The sequence below is a fragment of the Thamnophis elegans genome, chromosome 6, assembly GCF_009769535.1.
Source record: "Thamnophis elegans isolate rThaEle1 chromosome 6, rThaEle1.pri, whole genome shotgun sequence".
Lineage (NCBI taxonomy): Eukaryota > Metazoa > Chordata > Lepidosauria > Squamata > Colubridae > Thamnophis > Thamnophis elegans.
This window is the reverse complement of record NC_045546.1, coordinates 62622367-62643518: the sequence shown is the minus strand read 5'-3', so window position 1 is coordinate 62643518 and position 21152 is coordinate 62622367. Positions and strand designations below refer to the sequence as shown.

The window sequence follows — 21152 nt, the reverse complement described above, 5'->3', positions numbered from 1 at the left end:
TGCCGGGAGTCCAAAGCCACCTCTACTTCTACTATCCTGACGTGAAGCTAGTTTTATCCGTGCCTTTCTACCTGACCAAATTTTGTGGTTATTTTGTTTACATCTGTAAAAAACCTCTTATCCAATTTTATAGGGATTGTTTGAAATAGATTATAAATGAAGTATGTGTTGGATAGGCAGTGGTTGGTCAGATCAAGGATGTGTTTGGGGTGGGTGGGTTATAGTTTGGGTAAGATATTCATTTTAATAGTCACTATTCTTCCTAACAGAGATAATTGTAGTGTTCCCCACCTTTCCAAATCCTTATTTATTGAAATAATTTTATATAATTGTCATCTTTTATTGAGGAGCACCTTGCCATTAACCAGATTCCTAAATATTTAATCTTAGTAATTTGTATTCCCATTTCCTCCTCTAATTCTTTTTTCTGATTCATTGTTAAATTTTTAACTAAAATTTTGGTCTTTTCTTTATTAATTTTAAGTCCCAATACTTCTCGATATTTTTCTATTTCTTGTAATAAGATGGGGCCAATTTCTAATGTCTCCTTGATAAAAAATACCAAGTCATTGGCAAAGGCCTGAACTTTATACTCCTCCTTTTTGATCTTCGTTCCTTTTATTTCTTGGTTCGCTCTAATTCTAATTAATAGTATTTCTAGTGTCAGAATAAAGAGTAGGTGACAATGGAAATCCCTGGCATACTCCTTTCGTTATTTGGAATGTTTTTGTAGAGTCCCCATTTAATATTACGTTTGACTTTTGAGTAGTGCATATAGCTTCTCCAGTGCACTGCTCAGAGAGCCCAAATGCTGGGTTAACACAGCCTATCTGCCCTTGGACTGAGTGATGTTTTTCTTGACCACGCCTCCCTTTGCCTGCACATGCTCAATTCGAAAACTCAGTCCACCCGAGTTAGGGCTGTTTTGGGAGAGCTCCAGTCTAAGAGCAGAAAGGCTGGAAAAAGTTTCCCAATTTGGACCACGTTTAAATTCTCAGATAGAGGAAATCACGCTTCTACATCAGGTCTGTCTATTTGCCTCCAGTGAGGCTTCCGTCGCTTTAAGAGAAGGGCTGCGGGTTTTCCCTGCTGTTGCTAATTGCAAGCACTGCAGGGGGTTGAAAAGGCTTGCACAGCGGGGGCTGGCTAGCAAGGGAGCAATTAGTGGGATAAACCAAGTTCCCTGTTGGAATAGGGGCGTCCCAGGGGGAGGAAAAGTCCAGCAAGGCTCTGAGAAGGCTCTAAAGCAGGTGAGCCGGATTGCTAGGATTCCCTCGCCTGCTCCATTTTGCCCGGCAACAGCAGCGACGGCTGGAGCCTTCGCGCGCCTTTCAGGGCTGGAAAGAGCGGGAAGCGGCTACGTGCGCACCCCCCGCCATTTTGGATCGCTCCGACTCACTGGGCAGAGCGGCAGAGCTCAGAGCGTGCTAGGAACAAGGCAGCAAGAAGAGCCCAGCCAGCCAACGGAGCCTCAGCGAGCCCTCAACGACTGCAGAACGCCGCGGGAAGGCTGGGGGCTAGTCTGGGAAGCCAGCTAGTCTCTCCCTCCGGAAAATAAGCTAAGTCTCGGGGAACCGAGGGCGGTGGGAGGAAGGAAATCCGACCCCAAGGCGGCCCTTCCCTCCTGGAGATTCTGCCAGCGCTTTTGGACTGCAAAGGCCAGCGCGTGCCCATCCCAACTCCAGCTATCTTCCAGGCCTCGTGGGGACCTGAAATGGCTGAGGAATGCAGGGAGGCCTTAGGGGATCAGGTGGGGCCCTCCAGCAAGCGCTGCAAGCTGGATCCCTCTGTAAATAAAGGCAAAGGGCACAAAGGCTCACTTGAAAGGTCTTCTCCAAGAGCCACAGTGGATCCCAGGGAGGTTTCAAGGCCCCTTCAGCCAGAACCTAGCCCAGACCGTCGCAGCAGGGAGTCAGCTTCCCCTGATCGTGAGGCCCAATCCCCCGGGGACAGTGAATTCTTGTCTGGGGATAACTATGCATCCAGGGATCCATCTCCTGAAGCATCTTGGGGGTACCCCGACTCCCCTAGCTCCTCCATCGGAGAGGAACGAGATTCTGTCCAGAATTCCCCCTTTGGGAAGGGTGGATCCAGCTCAGGCAGGCCTAGCCAGCGCAGGACCAGTAAGCAAAAGAAAAAAAGGGGGAAAAGTCCTGCTCTCTCGGATGAAATGAGGGAGGTAATTGCCTTAGCCATCTCCCAAGGGATAGCTGAAGGCATTAAGCGCAAGGGCTCTCGCAAGGGCAAGGCCCCAAAGGAGAAATGCAAACCTCGGGCCTCCACCTCTAAGGAGCCTGTATCCTCCTCCCCATCTTCAAGCCCCTCTCACTCTGGGTTATCAAGTTCTGAGCAGGAAGAAGGGGAGATTTTCGCCCTTTCCGAAGACGAAAACCCCACCCCTGACAAGCCAAAATTCTCTGGCCTATTTCAACCGTCATTATTCAAGTCTATCTTGCACAAAGCCATGACGGCCACAGAGTTAGGCCCCACCTCCCGGCCTGAGGCCTCTCAGGCTTCCACTTCCAAGGATCTTAAGCATGGGTTGTTCAAAGAGACAGTAGAAACTCCCGAGGTTATTCCTGTGCCAGACCTATTTATGACGCGGTACGGCGCCAGTGGCTACAGCCAGGCACCCTGACCAACCCCAGTGGGGGGGATAGAACTCTATATGCAGTAGAAGATAAAATGGAGGAAATCCTCAAATTCCCAGAAGTAGATGCCCCAGTCGTGTCTCTGACTTCCAATTCCAACCTGCCAGCTGAGCTCCTAGAGGGACTTAAGGCAGAAGATAAGAGGTCAGAAAAGGCATGTCAGAAAACACACATGGCGTCTGCCTGGGCCATCAAGGCATCCACCTCTGCCTCCTTTTTTATTAGGGCCACCCTATTCTGGCTGCGCCAACTCAGGTCCAGACCCCCGCCCAGGAAATCTAGGTGGCGCCATGAGCTAACCAAGATTATTACCGCTGTCGAGTATCCGGCGGATGCCACCTTGACAGCAGCAAAATTCTCTTCCAGAGCTCTAGCTTCCAATATCACCTCCCGCCGCCTCCTATGGCTCAGGCACTGGCAGGCCGAAATGAAGGCTAAATGGAAGCTGGCATCGGCCCCATTTAAAGGGGGCTTTCTGTTTGGAGAGGCCCTGGACAAGTTTGTCACCGAAACCAAGGACAAACGCAAGATCCTTCCGGCAACCTTTAAAAGGGGTGACCGGAAAGGGGCGGGGTCCTTTCGTAAGAGACCCTACAGGAGCCAGGAAACAGGGCAATCTTCTCACCCTTCCTCCTATCAGAGGCCCTTTCAGGCAGGGGGGGATAGGCACCAAGACAGATCCTTCGTTTCGTTTCGTTTCGTTTCGTTTATTGGGATTTATATGCCGCCCTTTTCCCTGAGGGGACTCAGGGCGGCTTACAACCACAGGGGAGGGGGGTGCAAGGTCAGAAACAAAACAATATGTGCACAAAGAAAAAATAATAAAAGACAACTTTCATTCAGCAATCAAACACTCGGGCGGGTAATTGGAAACCTATCCCCAGGCCTGCTGGGAGAGCCAGATCTTGAGGGCTGCGCGGAAGGTCTGGATAGTGGATCCTTCGGGGCTCGTGCCAACCAATCCCAGTCTTCCTTTCGGAGACCATTCCGAGGAGGAGGAAACAACAGTGGTGGATCCCGGCCCTTTCGTAAGGGAAAGTGACGGTCACAGGGATCCCCCCATCGGGGGTCGGCTACGGCTGTATGCCGACAGGTGGGAGGAGATAACATCGGACAAGTGGGTCCTCAACACCATTCGCAAGGGCCTTCTCCTGGACTTCCTATCCTTTCCCCAAAGAAAGTTTATCCGCTGTCCTACCCCCAGGAACCCAGAAAAGAGGGAACGCATGAGGGCAGAAATCTGCCATCTCCTAGAGATAGAGGCGATAGAGCCAGTCCCCAAGGATCAGCAGGGGAGGGGCTTCTATTCGATCCTCTTCCTAGTGCCCAAAAGTTCAGGGGGGTGGAGGGCCATCTTGGACCTCAAGAGCCTAAATCAGCATCTGGCTTACAAGAGGTTCAAGATGCAGTCACTCCACTCCATCCTGGGCTGTGTGAGGGAGGGGGACCTATTGACATCAATAGATCTCAAAGAGGCCTACCTGCATGTCCCCATCCATGTGGCCCACAGGCGGTTCCTGAGGTTCTACGCGGAAGGGAAGCATTTCCAGTACAGGGCTCTTCCCTTCGGGCTATCATCTGCGCCCAGAACATTCACCAAAATTCTGGCAGTGCTAGCGGCTCATCTCCGCAACCATCCGGTTCGTCTGGAATGTTATTTAGACGACATAATCATTCACTCTCTCACCACCAAGCAGGCACACCGCGATGTTTCTCTAACTGTGCAGACCCTGCAGTACCATGGCTTCTCTGTCAACATGGAGAAGAGCCAGTTCCGACCATCCACCTGTATACAGCACCTGGGTGCGGTCATCAACTCCACCTCCTGCCAGGTATTTCTTTCGCCAGACCGGCTGTCGAACCTGAGACGCAGAGTGAAGCACTGCAGCCTTGCCAGGTCGGTACCCATCATTCAGCTGTCCCAGCTCCTAGGGATAATGATCTCGTGCCTGGGGGTGGTTCCCTGGGCTCGCCTTCATGCCAGGGAGCTGCAGTGGTTTCTGCTGCCAGTGCAGAGGGCCAGGAACAGCAACTCACTCAGGCGGGTTCGGCTCCCACGAAAGGTGATCCGGTCTCTGGCATGGTGGAGGTCCAAGGCAGTCAGGAAGGGCTGCCTGTTCAAGGAGCCGGAGAGACTAGTTGTCACCACGGATGCCAGCCTCCTGGGGTGGGGCGCCCACTGTCAGGGCCACCTAGCCCAAGGCCGATGGACTCAGAGGGAGGCCGCCCACAGCATCAATTGGCTGGAACTGAGGGCAGCTCGCCTAGCGCTGAGAAAGTTCGCATCTCTAGTAAGAGGGGCTCATGTACTGTTGATGACAGACAATGTGGCGACAAAAGCGCACATAAACCGGCAAGGGGGCACTCGATCAAAGGCCCTCATGTTCGAGGCAGAAGCGCTGGGCGGAACGTCATCTGGCTTCTCTCAGTGCAGATCACATCTCCGGCGTAAGCAACCGGGAAGCAGACTGGCTGAGCCGCCAACGCATCGACCACTCGGAGTGGCGCCTGCACCCGGACCTGTTCCAGCAGATCGTGAGGAGGTTCGGCAAGCCACAGGTAGACCTGTTTGCCACACACAACAACACACAGCTCCCATGCTTCTTCAGTCGCTACCACTCGCCCCAGGCGGAGGGAACCAATGCTCTGAGGTCAGCGTGGCCTCAGGGACTTCTGTATGCCTTCCCTCCACTTCCGCTCATCCCTCAAGTGGTGAACAAGCTCCTGACCGAAAAGGCAGACCTCATTCTGGTGGCTCCCTTCTGGCCCAGAAGGCCCTGGTACGCAGACCTGGTCAGCCTCTCAGTTCAAAGACCTTGGAGAATCCCCCGGGACAAGATTGCCCTCAGCCAGGGGGCCATCACCCATCCGGAGCCCCAGTGGCTGCAGCTAGCCGTTTGGCACTTGAAGGGGAGCTCCTGAGAAAGCAAAAATTCTCTGACCAGGTCATTCGAACAATCCAAGCGTCCAGGAAGCCCTCTACGACTAGAATCTACGATGCCACCTGGGCCGCCTTCTCACGGTGGTGCAAGACTAGGAACATAGAGGCCTCCTCAGCCTCGATCCCCCAGACCCTAGACTTTTTGCAAGAGGGTCTGGATAAGGGCCTTGCAGTCAGCACCCTCAGACGCCAGGTTGCAGCGTTGTCTACCATCCTGGCAAAGGGCTCCTCTCGCTCGCTGAGTCAGCTCCCCCAGATCAAGAGCTTTCTCAAGGGAGCAGCGAACATCAGCCCTCCAACTGTTCACCGGTATCCGTCATGGGATCTTCCATTTGTGCTTAAGGCCCTGACCAAAGCCCCATTTGAGCCTTTGAAAAAGACCAGTCTGCGCTACCTCACCATCAAAACCGCTTTCCTGGTGGCCATTACATCCGCTCGCAGGGTAGCCGAGCTTGCTGCGCTCTCTGTCAGGGAGGATTTGTGCGTAGTTCACCCGGACAGAGTAATATTGAGACTTGATCCATCATTTGCTCCGAAAATTAACTCCCTGTTTCACAGGACTCAAGAACTTATTTTGCCCAACTTCTGTCCCCATCCTTCTCACCCTAAGGAGCGTGAGTGGCACAAGCTGGACGTGAGACGGGCCGTGCGCACGTATGTAAAGAGAACAAAGGACTACCGCCGGTCAGAGGCTTTCTTTGTCTCCTTCTTCCCTGCGTCCCTGGGCCGCAAGGTCTCCTCTCACACTGTGGGACGTTGGCTACGTGCTTGCATCAAACTGGCATATGAGCACCAGGGCAAGACGGCTCCGAGACGAATCACCGCTCACTCCACCAGGAGCGCTGCAACGTCTGCAGCCTGGGCAACCCAGGCCTCTATCCTAGACATTTGTAGAGCGGCCACCTGGGCTTCCCCCACGGCCTTTATTAGAAACTATAAGATTGACACCTTTGCCTCAGCCGAAGCCTCCTTTGGCAGAAGAGTATTACAAAGAGTGGCTGAAATGCCAGAGGCTTCGGCGCTTCCCCACCCTGGGACTCAATAGCTTGGGCATGTCCCAGCATTTGGGCTCTCTGAGCAGTGCACTGGAGAAAGACCGTTGGCTTACCTGAACGGTCGTTCTCGGGGCACTGCGAAGAGAGCCCAAACCCACCCGGGTGTTTGTATTTTGAACGATGTGGCTGTATTGACTGTAATTGATTACAGGACGGTTCCTTCGTTTTCGAATTGAGCATGTGCAGGCAAAGGGAGGCGTGGTCAAGAAAAACATCACTCAGTCCAAGGGCAGATAGGCTGTGTTAACCCAGCATTTGGGCTCTCTTCGCAGTGCCCCGAGAACGACCATTCAGGTAAGCCAACGGTCTTTCTATGATATTTCCAAATTTGTCTCCAAAGTTCATATTTCTAATTTGTTGGATCATAAATTGCCAATTTAAATTATTAAAGGCCTTTTGGGCATCCAGAAAAACATGTGCCATTTGTTTTTCTGGATGGGCTTTGTAGTATTCCAATATATTCAATACTATTCTTGTGTTGTCACTTATTTGCCTTGTAGGATCAGAAATCCATTCTGATCGGGGTGTATATTTTCATTTAATAATTTTTTCAACCTCTCTGCTATAATATTCATAAATATTTGTAGTCGGCATTTAGGAGCGAGATTGGCCTATAGTTCCAAATTTGATTCTTGTCTGTACCCTCTTTCAGTATCGAAGTGATGGAAGCCTCTCTCCACGATTCTGGTAACTTTGCTTTGTTCAATGCTTCATTACATATTTCCAATAGTAATGGTTCTATTAATTCACCCATACTTCTATAAATTTCTCCTGCAAGGCCATCTGGCCCCAGGGTCTTATTATTCTTTTGTTTCTGGATTGCCTCTTTTCTACAAACGTTATCTCTCTATTTAACATTATTCTCTTTTCTTCCTCTAATGCTGACAACCCTTCCCCCTTCAAATAATTACTTATATAATCCTTCATTATTTCTTCCTTTTTATAAAGATTCTCAAAATATTTTTTGTGTGATCCTCTTTTCTCTTCTTCATTATTTTGTAAATTCCCCATTTCATCATATAGCTGCTGTATTATCTTTTTCCTTTTCCAATTTATAAGCTTGCCACCCCCCTGGTTTGTTGGCATGCTTAAAGTTGTTTTGATTGGTAAATTTTAGGTTTCTTGCAATATCATCTTGTTCTAATATAGTTAATTTATGTTTAGCTAAAGTCAATGTTTCTTTAGTTTATTCATTCTCTGTTTTTTTTTGAAGCTGGTTTTCTAGTTTCCCAATTTCTTCCTTTAATACACTATATTGCCAAAAGTATTCGCTCACCCACCCAATCAGGTGTTCCAATCACTTCCATGGCCACAGGTGTATAAAATCAAGTACCTAGGCATGCGGACTGTTTTTACAAACATGTGTGAAAGAATGGGTCGTTCTCAGGAGCTCAGTGAACTCCAGCGTGGAACTGTGATAGGATGCCACCTCTGCAACAAATCCAGTCGTGAAATTTCCTCGCTCCTAAATATTCCACAGTCAACTCTCAGCTGTATTATAAGAATGTGGACGTGTTTGGGAACGACAGCAACTCAGCCACGAAGTGGTAGGCCACGAAAACTGACGGAGTGGGGTCAGTGGATGCTAAAGCGCATAGTGAGAAGAGGTCGCCAACTTTCTGCAGAGTCAATTGTTACAGACCTCCAAACGTCATGTGGCCATTAGATTAGCTCAAGAACAGTGCGCAGAGAGCTTCATGGAATGGGTTTTCATGGCCGAGCAGCTGCATCCAACCATATACATCACCAAGTGCAATGCAAAGCGTCGGATGCAGTGGTGTAAAGCATGCCGCCACTGAACTCTAGAGCAGTGGGGACGCGTTCTCTAGAGTGACGAATCGTGCTTCTCCATCTGGCAATCTGATGGACGAGTCTGGGTTTGGGGGTGCCAGGAGAACGGTACTTGTCTGACTGCGTTGTGCAAAGTGTAAAGTTTGGTGAAGGGGGGATTATGGTGTGGAGTTGTTTTTCAGAAGCTGGGCTTGGCCCCTTAGTTCCAGTGAAAGGAACTCTGAATGCTTCAGCATATCAAGACATTTTGCACAATTCCATGCTCCCAACTTTGTGGGAAAAGTTTGGAGCTGCCCCCTTCCTCTTCCAACATGACTATGCACCAGTGTACAAAGCATGGCCCATAAAGACATGGATGACAGAGTCTGGTGTGGATGAACTTGACTGGCCTGCACAGAGTCGTGACCTCAACCCGATAGCTAATTTTTTAACTAATAATAGACCACCTTTGGGATGAATTAGAGCGGAGACTGAGAGCCTTCTCATCCAACATCAGTGACTTCACAAATGCGCTTCTGGAAGAATGGTCAAAAATTCTCATAAACACACTCCTAAACCTTGTAGACAGCCTTCCCAGAAGAGTTGAAGCTGTTATAGCTGCAAAGGGTGGACCGATGTCATATTGAACCCTATGGATTAGGAATGGGATGTCACTTACAGTAAGTTCATATTCAAGTAAAGGCAGGTGAGCGAATACTTTTGGCAATATAGTGTATATTATGCTGCTTCCATTTATGTTTATTTTTCTTTGCCATGTATGCTATCATTATCCCTCTTATGTATGCTTTCATTGTATCCCATAAATTTGATAGTGAGGTATGTTGTTTTTTATTTTCTTTAAAAAACAGTGCCAATTCTTTTGTGGTCCTCTGTGTATATTTCTTCTCCTTTAAAATCTGAGGGTTTAATGTCCATCTTTTCTTCTTTTTTCTTTGGCCTCTCTATATTATTTCAAGAGGGTGATGGTCTGCCCATGTATTTAGGGAAACCTCTATCTACTCTATCCCATTGCCTACTTCCTTGTTCGTCCATATCACATTGAGCCTCGACCATGATTTGTAGGGGTTGGAATAAAACATATATTTATTTTCTTTTGGGTGCAAGCTTCTCCACATATCCGTCAAGTTCAATTCTTCTGTCATCTTAAAAAGGTTTTTGGTAGTATGTTCCTTTTTCCCTTATTCTTTTTATCAATGGTATAATCTTTTTTAATATATATTACCCCATTATAGTCCCCCCACAATACATAAATTCCCTTGACCTGTCTGAATAATCTTTTCATGAACTTTCTTGTAATATTCCCCTTGGTTTTTATTAGGTGCATAAATAACTACCATCAAGATTATTTTTTGCCTTATTAAAACTTCCATCATTAACATTCTTCCTTTTGGATCTGCATAATTTTTTTTGTTATCCCTTTTTTAATGTACATTGTTGCCCCTCTTTTCTTTTTTTCCACCAGTGCTGTGTATAATTTCCCCAATTTCTTATATTCTTAGTATTTTTCATCTTGTTTTTTTTAATGTGTACCCCTTGGAGGCATAAAATATCTGCTTCCTCTTTGATTAATTTTGTAAATATTTGTTTCCTTTTCACCAATGCATTTAGTCCTTTAACATTATTTGATAGTAATTTCAACTCTTTCATTCTCCTATTTATCTACCAGTTTCTAGTTCCTGTTGTTCCTTGTAGCTCTTTGTGTTCTTGTTCTAATACCTCCTTCTTCTTGGTGTTCTTTCTCTTCTTTACTTCGTTCTTCCTGGTCTCTTCCTCTGGCTTCCTGTTGTTCTTCTTCTTCTTGATTTGCGGTCTCCAGCTCCTCCCTACTACTATAGTCCTCTTCTCCTCCCATCAATTGATCATATAGTTCTTGGGCCTTATCTAAGTTATCAATTTGATCTTTTTGCCCTGCCAAGAGACAAACATTCCTTCCGGAAGTATTCACCTAAACAGTATGCTCCATTGGTTCAATTGTAAGGCCAAAAAGCAGTAATCTCTTCATTGTTCTCAAATTCTTCTGGGAACTTGTTTCAGGGTAATAATTTCCTTATCTTATATACTATTGGTTCTTCTAGAGTTATTTTATATATTATGTTCCTGACCTTTTTTCGAGCAAATCTGATATGTACCTCTCTGGGCAGTCTATGGCTCCTAGCATAGTTGGTTTGGATCAGGGGTGGGTTTCTCGCCCCGTTCCAACCGGTTCGGTTGGAACGAGGCCGGCGGCGTCCTCGCGCGCGCGCCGCACGCATACGTACTAGCGTCTGTGAGATGCTCCAGCTGTTCCTGGAGGATCGCGCAGGTGCTGTATGCGTCCTGCGCATGCGTGGAAGCGCAGAATTCGGCAAAACCGGGTAAGGAGCGGGCGCGGGCAGGCGCGCGGGCGCGGGGGGGGCCTTTGCCGTTCCCGGAAGTTAGTTACTTCCGGGTTCGGCGACCAACCGGATCGCGGGGACCGCCACGAACCGGTTGAAACCCACACCTGGTTTGGATTCTATAGACTTCGTTCAATTTGTTCAGAATTTCATGTTTCTCTTTGAAGTAATTCAGCAATTAACTTTGCCATTATCTGTCCTAGGTCTTCCTCTTTAGCCTCTGTCATGTTCTGAAATCTTAGGTAGAAAGCTACCTGGCCCATTTCTAAATGGATTAGTGAGTCCTCTAAGTCCTTGTTCAGAGCAATCATCTTTTGGTCGACCAATTCCAGGTTTTTTTTTTCAGTTTGTTCCATTTTGGTTTCCACTGATTATATTTTTTGTTCATTTTTCTGGATTGCTTCTTGAACTGAACCCATTTTATCGTCCATTTTTTGAATATCACTTTTCATTTTCTTTTTTGACATTGTTTCTTGTAACTTTACCATTGTATCCTGGATCATTAACAAAGTGGTCTGCATCATTTGCATATTTCACATTGTGTTGGTCTTCTCTGTTGTTAGCATTCCTTCGATTGATCGTTGGTTTGATGGAGAGACCATCATCATCATTGATGGAGAAACCATTGATGGAGAGACCATCATCATCATCATTGGGTTTGATGCAGCTTTTTTCCCTGTCCTCAGAGTTGTCGTTGTAATACTGGTCATTTCTTTCAAGATTTTACTTTCTTCTCCAAGAATTCTATAAATACTTTTCCAAATTACCATCAACTATTTACCTATAAATCTTTTTGTCCCTCTCCGTGATACTACCAAGTATCTTGTAGTACTATTAATATATTATTAATATATCTCTCTGCTCTTAATCAATCTAATCTAATCAAGTTATTCAGTATATAATTAAGGTTAACTATAGATAAGGATATACATGCAATAGATATAAATATATACACACACACATACACACACATATACATATACATACATACATACATACATACATACATACAGGTCTTTGGTTATTTGGGTTTTCTCCCGCGTAAAATTGGAAGTGTCTTGGCGACGTTTCGATGAAGTCTCATTCGTCATCTTCAGGCTTGTTTGCTCGGCTTGGTGCTTCCAGGAGCAATGTGAGATCTTGGCTGTTTCTTCCTTATAACTGCCAGTAGGGGTTTGAGCTGATTGGGTGGGAGCTTGGCTGTGTTCTGATTGGGTGGAGGTGTGTTCTGATTGGTTGGGGGTTTGTGTTTCATGTAAGGATAGGAGGGGTTTAAAGTGGCTAATGGTGCGGTTGCAGTCTGGCTTCTGGTCCTTGGTCGTGCCTCATCCTCAGTGTGGGTTTTTGTCTGCTTTCTTTGTGGATGTTTGGTGGTGACATCCTGTGTGGCTATTGTGAGTGTGGACCTGGTGTCATTCCTCATGTTAGGGACTCGGTTGTCAATAAGGGCGGGCTTCCAAATGGCTGGCAGGCGGGAGGTATCGTCCCATCTGTTCATGCTGTGTGGGCGTTTTTCTATCTCGATGGCTTCTCTGATTATTCTGCTGTTAAAATGTTCAGCCTTGGCAATAGTTCTGGTCTTTTTAAAGTCAATTTTATGTCCTGTGGCTTTAAGGTGTTGGACCAGGGAAGAAGTTGGTTCCTATTTTCTGATTGCGTTTTTGTGTTCTTCAATGCGTGCACTTATTCTTCTGTTGGTTTGTCCGATGTATGTGGTGGGCAGGTGGTGCATGGGATTTCATATACTCCTTGATTTTCTAACTCAATTTTGTCTTTGGGGTTTCTTAGGCTGGTGGATATTTTTCGGTTTGTGCAAAATGCTGTCTTGATGTTGTGTTTGTGGAGGATTTTGCTGATTCTGTCTGTGGTGTCTTTTATGTAAGGGAGGAGGGCTTTTCCGTTTTCTTGTTCTCTGTCCTGGATTTTAGTGGGGGTTTCTTTTTGGATTAGGTTGGTGATCTTATTTCTTTGGAATCCATTGGATGTCAGTACGTTGGTGAGAGTGTGTAGTTCGGTTTTTAGGTGTTGTTCATCAGCTAAGCGTTTTGTTCTGGAGATGAGTGTCTTGGCTACGGAGTTGATCTGGGCTGGGTGGTGGTGTGAGAGTGCGTGCAGGTAGTGGTTAGTGTGTGTTTTCTTCTGGTAGATGGTGTGTCCTAGGGAGCCATTAGATTTCCTGTAGACTAAGACATCCAGGAAGGGAAGTTGGTTCTTTACTTCTGTTTCCATGGTGAACTGTATTTTGAGGTGTAGGCTGTTGAGGTGTATAAGGAAGTTGTCCAGTTGTTCTTTCCCATGTGGCCAGATTATGAAAGTGTCGTCTACATATCTGAGCCAGAGTTTGGGTTTGTGATCAGATTTCTCTAGAGCTTGGGTTTCAAAGTTTTCCATGAAGAGGTTGGCAATGACAGGTGAGAGGGGTGATCCCATGGGTGCTCCTTCTATCTGTTTGTATTTTTGTCCATTATAAATGAAGTATGTGTTGGATAGGCAGTGGTTGGTCAGATCAAGGATGTGTTTGGGGGGGTTATATTTGTTTTGGATAGCTGTCAAGGCTTCTTTGATTGGCACTTGGGTGAAGAGAGATACGACATCGAAGCTCAAGAGTAGGTCGCTGGGCTGTAAGTTTTGTTTCTTTATGATCTCTATGAACTGGAAAGAGTTTTTTACATGTGAGGTGATGGAATCTGCATAGGGCTGTAGTTGTTTGGTGAGAAATTTGGCTAGATTTTGTAGAGGTGAGCCTATGGAGCTGACTATGGGTCTAAGTGGTTCCTTCTTTGTGTATCTTGGGGAGACCATAGAGCTTAGGGCATCTGGATGATTTCTCTCTGGGAATGATTCTTTGCTGGATCTCGTCGCTGATGGGGAAGGCTTTTATTTTGGATCTAGTGGTTTTTTCCAGATAGGTGGTGGGGTCCGTGTTTAGGGGTTTGTATGTGGAGTCTTGGAGTAGGTTGGTTAATTTGGTTTGGTAGTCAGAAGTGTTCATAACCACCGTGGCATTGCCCTTGTCTGCTGGTAGGATTATTATGCTGGTGTCTTCTTTCAGGTTAAGTAGTGCTGTCTGTTCTTCTTTGGGTAAGTTGCTTTTGGGTGGCTTGCTGGTGCAGAGGATGTTGGTGATTTCGAGTCTGATTCTGTTAGCATCTTCAGGGTTGATTTTGGTCAGGCTGGTTTCAACTCCGCATATAATGGTTTCAGTTGGGATGTATTTGGGGGCAACTGCAAAGTTGAATCCTTTTGAAAGGATATTGGTTTCGGCTTTGGTGAGGATCCTATCTGAGATGTTATGCACTGTTTGTTTCATGTGTGGCTGTGAGGGGGGAGGGGTTGGTTTCTGGCGTTCTTTTAGTCTTCGGAGTTTGTTGATGTGTGTTTCTGTCTTGAGGGTGGTCTTTGTTTCAGCTCTCCAGGCGGCGAGTTGTTTGGATTTGTCCCAAACTGCGGGGTGGATTTTGTTGCTGAGTTTGAGGTGAAGTGTGAGGAGATCTTTGTTGATTCGGTGTAGGAGGAATCTTTTTATGTGAAGTTCATTTCTGATTAGGGCCAATTCTGTTCTTTTCAGGATGCGTTTGGTGGCTGCAGAGTTGGAGTGGAATTTCAATTGGAAGCATGTGGGGATTAAGTTTTGATCTCGGCAGTTGCGTAGGAATGCGAGGTCACATAAATATATATCTCACACACACACACACACACACACACACATACATATATACTATATAAGTTAATCAAGATATATGCCAAAATAAATCTATAAATTAATCAGTATGTATATAAATATAGATATATGTAAAGATGTAAGCATAGATATTCATACGTCAGTTAATCAATCTATACAACTATAAATATAGATATAAATTTAAGTTTCAATATAAATATGAGTAAAGATATAAGTAAATAAATAAATAGCTATATAATTACTGGTGTAATACGATTTTAGGTATAAACAATTTAGTTGTGAATTTTTTGATTGTTGGTTCCTGGGTTACTTACTTATCCACTTTATATTTATGCTAAATACGTATAAATATTTATTTACATCTTCTTAGTTAATTTGATAAATTAATAACTGATCCCTTGGTAGCATTACAATCAATGTCCAGACAGTTGTTTCTCCTTGCTCCTCCTTGCTCCATTAATATCCTATTATATTGTTTTTATTCTCTTTAATCCTCTTCCTCCTCCTTATTCAACTCCGAGTCCCTCTTCTCCTTCTCTGCTTTACTTTTTTTTTAAAGTAGTCTTTATTAGTTATACATTTTTTTAAAGAGTAAAACATACAAATACAAATACAATTTTAAACATACAACCCCCCTCCCCCCCCGCAGTGACAGTCGTTCACAGCCCAACTTTTTTTTCCGTCCTCATTGTTTAGTCTCTAAGCCACATCTTCTCATTACAAAGTTCAGGGATCTATTACAATACCCATGTTCACTATTAGTTCCCATTGTTAACAACTGCTATTTAATTTTCCCCGTTTTAAGTCCCCGCTGTTCTCCTTGTCGCCCACATATACCATAGGTTCCAGCTAAGATAATGTTCCGTTTCTCCTTTGGTCCCTCAGCCAACCCATCATTCTGTCCATTTCTGCACATTCAGAGATCTTTTTAATTATGGCATCTTCCGACGGTATGGTAGTAGATTTCCAAGATTGTGCATAAGTTATTCTTGCGGCCACAATTATATGTAGGCTCAAATGCCATATTGATTTGCTCATGTTTTCTGGTTTAATGCTTAGTAGAAGATTCTCGTGTTTCCATTCCAGGCTTGCCCCGGTAATCTCTTTTAGCCATTTTTGAATCCTTCTCCAGTGTTTCGTGGCCTCAGTACAGGACCACCAAATATGGTAGAAAATTCTACCATAAATCTTCGATAACATTTTCTTATCTCCGCCAAACAAAATCTTATCTAGCCCCTGAGGATTTGGGTAGATCCCAAATTGTACCTTATCGCTTTTAAACCTGTTTCTAACCTGTAAATATTCCCACCATTCCAGATTCCTGCCCTGCTGCTCTAATTCCATCTTTGTTTTCATGTTGCCATCTTCTGTCATAATGTCTTTATATGTTATGTTTCTTGTCCAATTAAATACACTGGGATGCGTTAAGGCCTCTAACAGTGCCAACCAGCACGGAACCCTAAGATAGTATTTTTTCCTCATCTTTTCCCAGATCCCCATCAAAATCTTCCGAATATAATGTCCCATGAAGTACCTATGGGGGGTGTCTCTTTCTTGCCAGAGGGAGGCATGCCATCCCTGGGGGAGGTCATGTCCCTCTATAGCCAATAGGTGCCTTCTACTCAACGTCACCCAATCCTTCACCCATGTCATAATTGCTGCATTATAATATGCTTCCCAGTTGGGTACTCCGAAGCCTCCCAGTTCTTTATGTTTTTGCAACATTTGGGCTTTAATTCATGCTTTCTTGCCTTGCCATATAAATCGAGCCACTATCGTCTCCAAAGATTTTTTAAAAAATTTGTCCAATTTAGTTGGTGCCGTTTGAAACAGAAACAAAAATTTTGGTAATACATGTGTCTTAACTGTCGCAATCCTGCCCATCAAAGACAGTTGTTTACCATTCCAATTAGTCATATCCTTAGATACCTGTTATAGCAATTTCATATAATTATCTACCTTGATAGAGGAACATCTCTCCGTGAGCCAAATTCCCAAGTATTGTATTTTATGGGTCATGTTAATCCCTAACAGGCTTTGTACTTTCCTTTTCTGGTTCAAAGTCATATTCTTAATTAACAGTTTTGTCTTCTCCTTATTTATACATAGCCCCGCTATCCTACCATACTCCTCTATTTTACGTAAAAGTTGTATCCCAGAAACCATGGGATCCTCCAGAATAAAAACAAGGTCGTCGGCAAAAGTCTGGACCTTAAATTTCTGAGCTTTAGCTCGTAACCCTTTAATTTGTGTATCACTCCTCACTATTCTAAGAACGGGTTCTAATGTAAGGATAAACAGTAGGGGGGATAACGGGCATCCTTGTCTTGTGCCTTTACCAATCTCAATATCACCCGCCTCTTCTCCATTTACCAATAATGTCGCAGTTTGTCGTACATAAATTGCCCGAATTGCATTTAAGAAGTTTTCTCCAAACTTCATATTTTCTAATTGTGACAACATAAACTTCCAATTTACCCGATCAAAAGCCTTTTGTGTGACAAGAAACATAAAGGCCACTTGTTTATCCGGCCGGGCTTCATAATATTCTAAGGCATCCAAAATAATTCTAACATTATCTTTCAAATGCCTTGACGGCAGGAAGCCGTTCTGATCAGGGTGTATGAATTTACTAAGGAAGAATTTAAGTCTATCTGCCAGTATAGCTGCAAAGATTTTATAATCCACATTCAAAAGTGAAATGGGCCTATAGTTTTTAATTTGGGTACGGTCAGCTCCAGCTTTAGGCTATATAGGCCTCAGCCCACGATTTCGGTGTGATAGAATCCTTCAAGACAGCATTAAATATTACTATCATCTCTTGTCCTAAGATTTCCAGAAAAGTTTTATAGATTTCAACTGGCAAACCATCCATGCCAGGAGTTTTGTTGTTTTCCATTTTTTTGACTGCCTTTTCTAATTCATCTATTGTTATCTTTTGGTTTAGTACCCCTTGAGATCTTGGGTAGATTTGCATTATCTAAAAATTCCTTATTTTGGTCCTCAGAAGTTTCTTCTCTACTATATAGTTGCTGAAAAAAACCTTGCATAATTTCCTGTTTCTCCCCCTTGGTTTCTACTAATTCCCCTTTACTATTCTGCAGTTGAGCTATACGTCTGCTGTCTCTTTCTTTCCGAAGTCTATAAGAGAGCCAATGACCCGGTTTGTTAGCATGCTCAAAAAAGTTTTGCTTAATCCCCCTAAGTTTCCGAGCAACATCCTCCTGGTCTAGAAGAGATATCCCGTGCTTAATTCTAGCCATTTCTTCTTTTTTCCTATTATGTAGTGGGTCCTGTTGCAAGGCTTTTTCTACCACTTCCAATTTGGCTACCCATTTTGCCCTCTCTTCTAAGTTTTTCCTCTGTGTGCCTATTGTATATTTAATAGCTAGGCCTCTCATATAAGCCTTGGCCGTATTCCAAAGTATTTGTGGAGTTACTCCCTTCCTATTTTCTTCAAAAAAAACCCTCATTTCCCTTTTAAACATTTGTTGAAATTCTTGTTCTTTCACTATTTCTGTATTCATCATCCACCTTCTCTTCCTCCCCTGCCTTACTCCTTTCCACACCAATAAGAGTGGATTATGATCGGCCCAGGTATTAACCTCGATTGCTGCTTCCTTAATCAAATCCCCAATTTCTGTGTCAACCAGGCCATGTCGATCCTAGAACAGGATTGATGTCTATGTGAAAAGAAAGTAAATTGTTTCTGTGGGTGGAGTTCATGCCATACATCCTTTAATTCATATTCCTCCCTCATGTCTTCAAAGGTTTTGGGGAGAGCTCTCCTCCTTTCTCTTAATTTCCCCCCCTTTTGGATGTTTCCTGGGTTATAGTCCATTGTCCTATCTGCCACAGCGTTGTAATCACCCACCACACATATGTGGTCATAGCCTAACTCTGCAATTTTTAGATGCAACTTTCTAAAGAAGGTACTTTGGTTGTCATTCGGTGCGTATATGACCACCAGCAAAATTTTATATCGACCAAATTTCAATTCAACCATTAAAAGTCTCCCCTCCCCATCAGTATACACCAATTTAGAATCGATATGATCTTTAACATACAGCACAATGCCCCCTTTTTTTTCATCTGCTAAACTTGTATGCATTATACCCAGCCGGGGGTAATACAACACATTTTGCTGGTGGTTCACTATATGTACTTCTTGCAGGCATGTCGGATCACAATTCTTTTTCCGTAAAGCATTCAGTATTTTATTTCTCTTTCTTGCTTTACTTTTGATCTCTATGCATCTCTTGTCTCTCTAGCCATCGTTTTGGAACGTCGATTTCTTCCTCCAACCTCCATCTCTGATACTCGTCTGCTCCGTTCCCTCTCACCACCATGGTTCGCCAAAGCCCACACTCACCATTCCTCACCCTTCTCACTTTTCTCCTGTTGCTCAGGCTCACCGAATCTCTCTCCACTCCTCCAATTCCTTCTCCTGTTGATCTGTCTTAAGATTTTTTGTCCTTTCTGCTCTATTCACTTTTTACGGTAACTTCAGTATGCTGAATCACTGCTCCTCCTGTGGGGTTGCCACTCATTCTTCAGGGAAATCCCCTCTCAGCTGGAGTTATCTTCTTTTCTGAATAACTTACTTTTACAGTCAATTATCATCATTGCAGTTCTGGGATTTTGACCAAATAAATGCCACAATCTCTTCCTCAATCTCTCTGGCCTGCCACGGCCTCGGGTCCGCCGTAACACAATGACAGACACTTTTGTGTTGGGTTGGCAGGGATTTCCTTCGTTGCAGTGGGTGATCGCCTTTCACCTCGCTGCCCTCCAGCCTTCCCCTCTATTCCGCTTAGCTCTTCAGGCTCGCTGCACCGCCGAGGGGTCCCCAAATGTAAAATATTTGGGGTCTAGGAATGAAGACCATTATCTTTCCATAGCACTGCTGTGATGTCACCACCAGAAGTCAGGAAATTCTGAATTTTAAGCAGCAAATTTTCACATCTCTTTTTAAAAATGTCTTTTTTCCTGATATAAAATAAACATTGCTACCAATCTAGGTCAGAGACCGGCTACATTTTAGTTCAGGTGTGCATATCTGGAATTTTGTAACTATTATTATAAGGCACTATCACTTACAAAATCTTGTGAATCAAGTGGTAAAACTGTTCCTGGCTTGAACCCCTGGAGAAATCCCATTTCTGATTATTTTTCCAGCTTAATACTTCTTTCTTGGAAAAGTAGGCACACCTAAACAAAGCATTACAATGCCTCCTATTTTCAATCTGTAAGAATATCTATCAGTTTAATTAGTTTTAAATTTAACTTTAAATTACCTTGGTCATGTTTTGTGCTATTCAATATTTGGAACTGTCAAAGCATTCCACGTTTTTTTCTGTTGAACTGTAGTTGACCCAGTATAGTTAGAAAGAAAATCTGGCACACAATGGTTCTGTTACAATTCAAATAAAGCATTTTCCTATTTTGTGTATCTCCAGGGTTTCCTGCAGACCTCTTCAACCATTCACTAGTAAATACATTACCATATTTAGGACATCTGTAGTATCACCAAGGGTTCTTTCTTCATTTTCATCTGAATCATTCTCTGTATCACTGTTCTCTTCTTTCTTATCTCCTTTAAAACAAAATATATCATACACTTTGACCCTTTGGGGAGAAAAAGAATTTGTCCTGTTAATAGTTAATACAACAGGAGAAACCTTTTTGTCTCAATATGCAAATAAAGAGAGACAATAAAATACAATGAAATTTTCTTTCATAAACTGTCAGAGTTTTAGCAGTGTGACTAATATTATAAGATAAACCCCAGGAGCAATAACACAGCATACAGAGCCTTAAGACAATTAACAGTGGTTTATATATACAGACATATGCAGACATATACACGCAGAGATAAAAATCCCTTACCAAACAGCTCAGACACAAGGAGAGAAAATGAGATACACGATGAGAGAGAGAGAGAGAAAGAGAGAGAGAGAGAGAGAAAGCACTCTAATAATCACCTATATATTTAGACACCCCCACTCATGCAATGAGTCCTCCCCATTGCATCACCCTACAAATTACAGTTTACAATCCTTCATCAGCTGGCAGCTATTAAATCCTTGGTACCTTGACACTCTTCCCATTTAAACCTGTACAGTTGATAACCCAAATGCTTTTACATATACTTTATACTTTTCCTACACACACAGGTTTTGTTACTATATTTCATATAACAGTTTCTCCTTTACAGTTTCTCTCACATTACAGTATGTCTACATGTTTACATTACATTACATTAACATTTACATTTACTTCTTTCACATTTACATAATACCTTGGGTATTACCAACATTTCCTGGTACTGTTGATGTTCATACCTAACGCTGTATGCTCTGATCTCACTTACAGTAAACTGTTCAGGAGGTACACCTTTGTTACCCCTCTCAGATTGTCTTGGTATTGTGTGTTCCTGTGTCACTGTTTCTTCCTCTTTTACATCTATGTCATCTGTGCTTTCACATTTTATCAAAATTCTATCCTCTTCTACATCTCTATCTGACTTGGTCTCATCTTCCGACAGATTAGAACTCCTTATTGAAAGGAACACATCATGATTTGCATGTATCCTATTCCAGTTGTTCTATTCTGCAAAATTAGCAGATCTGGAGATCACTACTCGCTTAGTACCAT

The 21152-nt window shown here is 44.0% G+C and overlaps 1 protein-coding gene across 4 annotated transcripts in view; it reads right to left on the bottom strand.

The window, feature by feature from the left end:
* Nucleotides 1-21152, bottom strand: part of RPGR (retinitis pigmentosa GTPase regulator) — a 125572-nt gene that overhangs the window by 22813 nt on the left and 81607 nt on the right. For all 4 annotated transcript variants that reach the window (XM_032219492.1, XM_032219493.1, XM_032219495.1 and 1 more), the window contains one exon: nucleotides 20000-20091. In XM_032219492.1, coding sequence (XP_032075383.1) covers nucleotides 20000-20091 — 92 coding nt within the window. The remainder of the gene's footprint in view (nucleotides 1-19999; nucleotides 20092-21152) is intronic.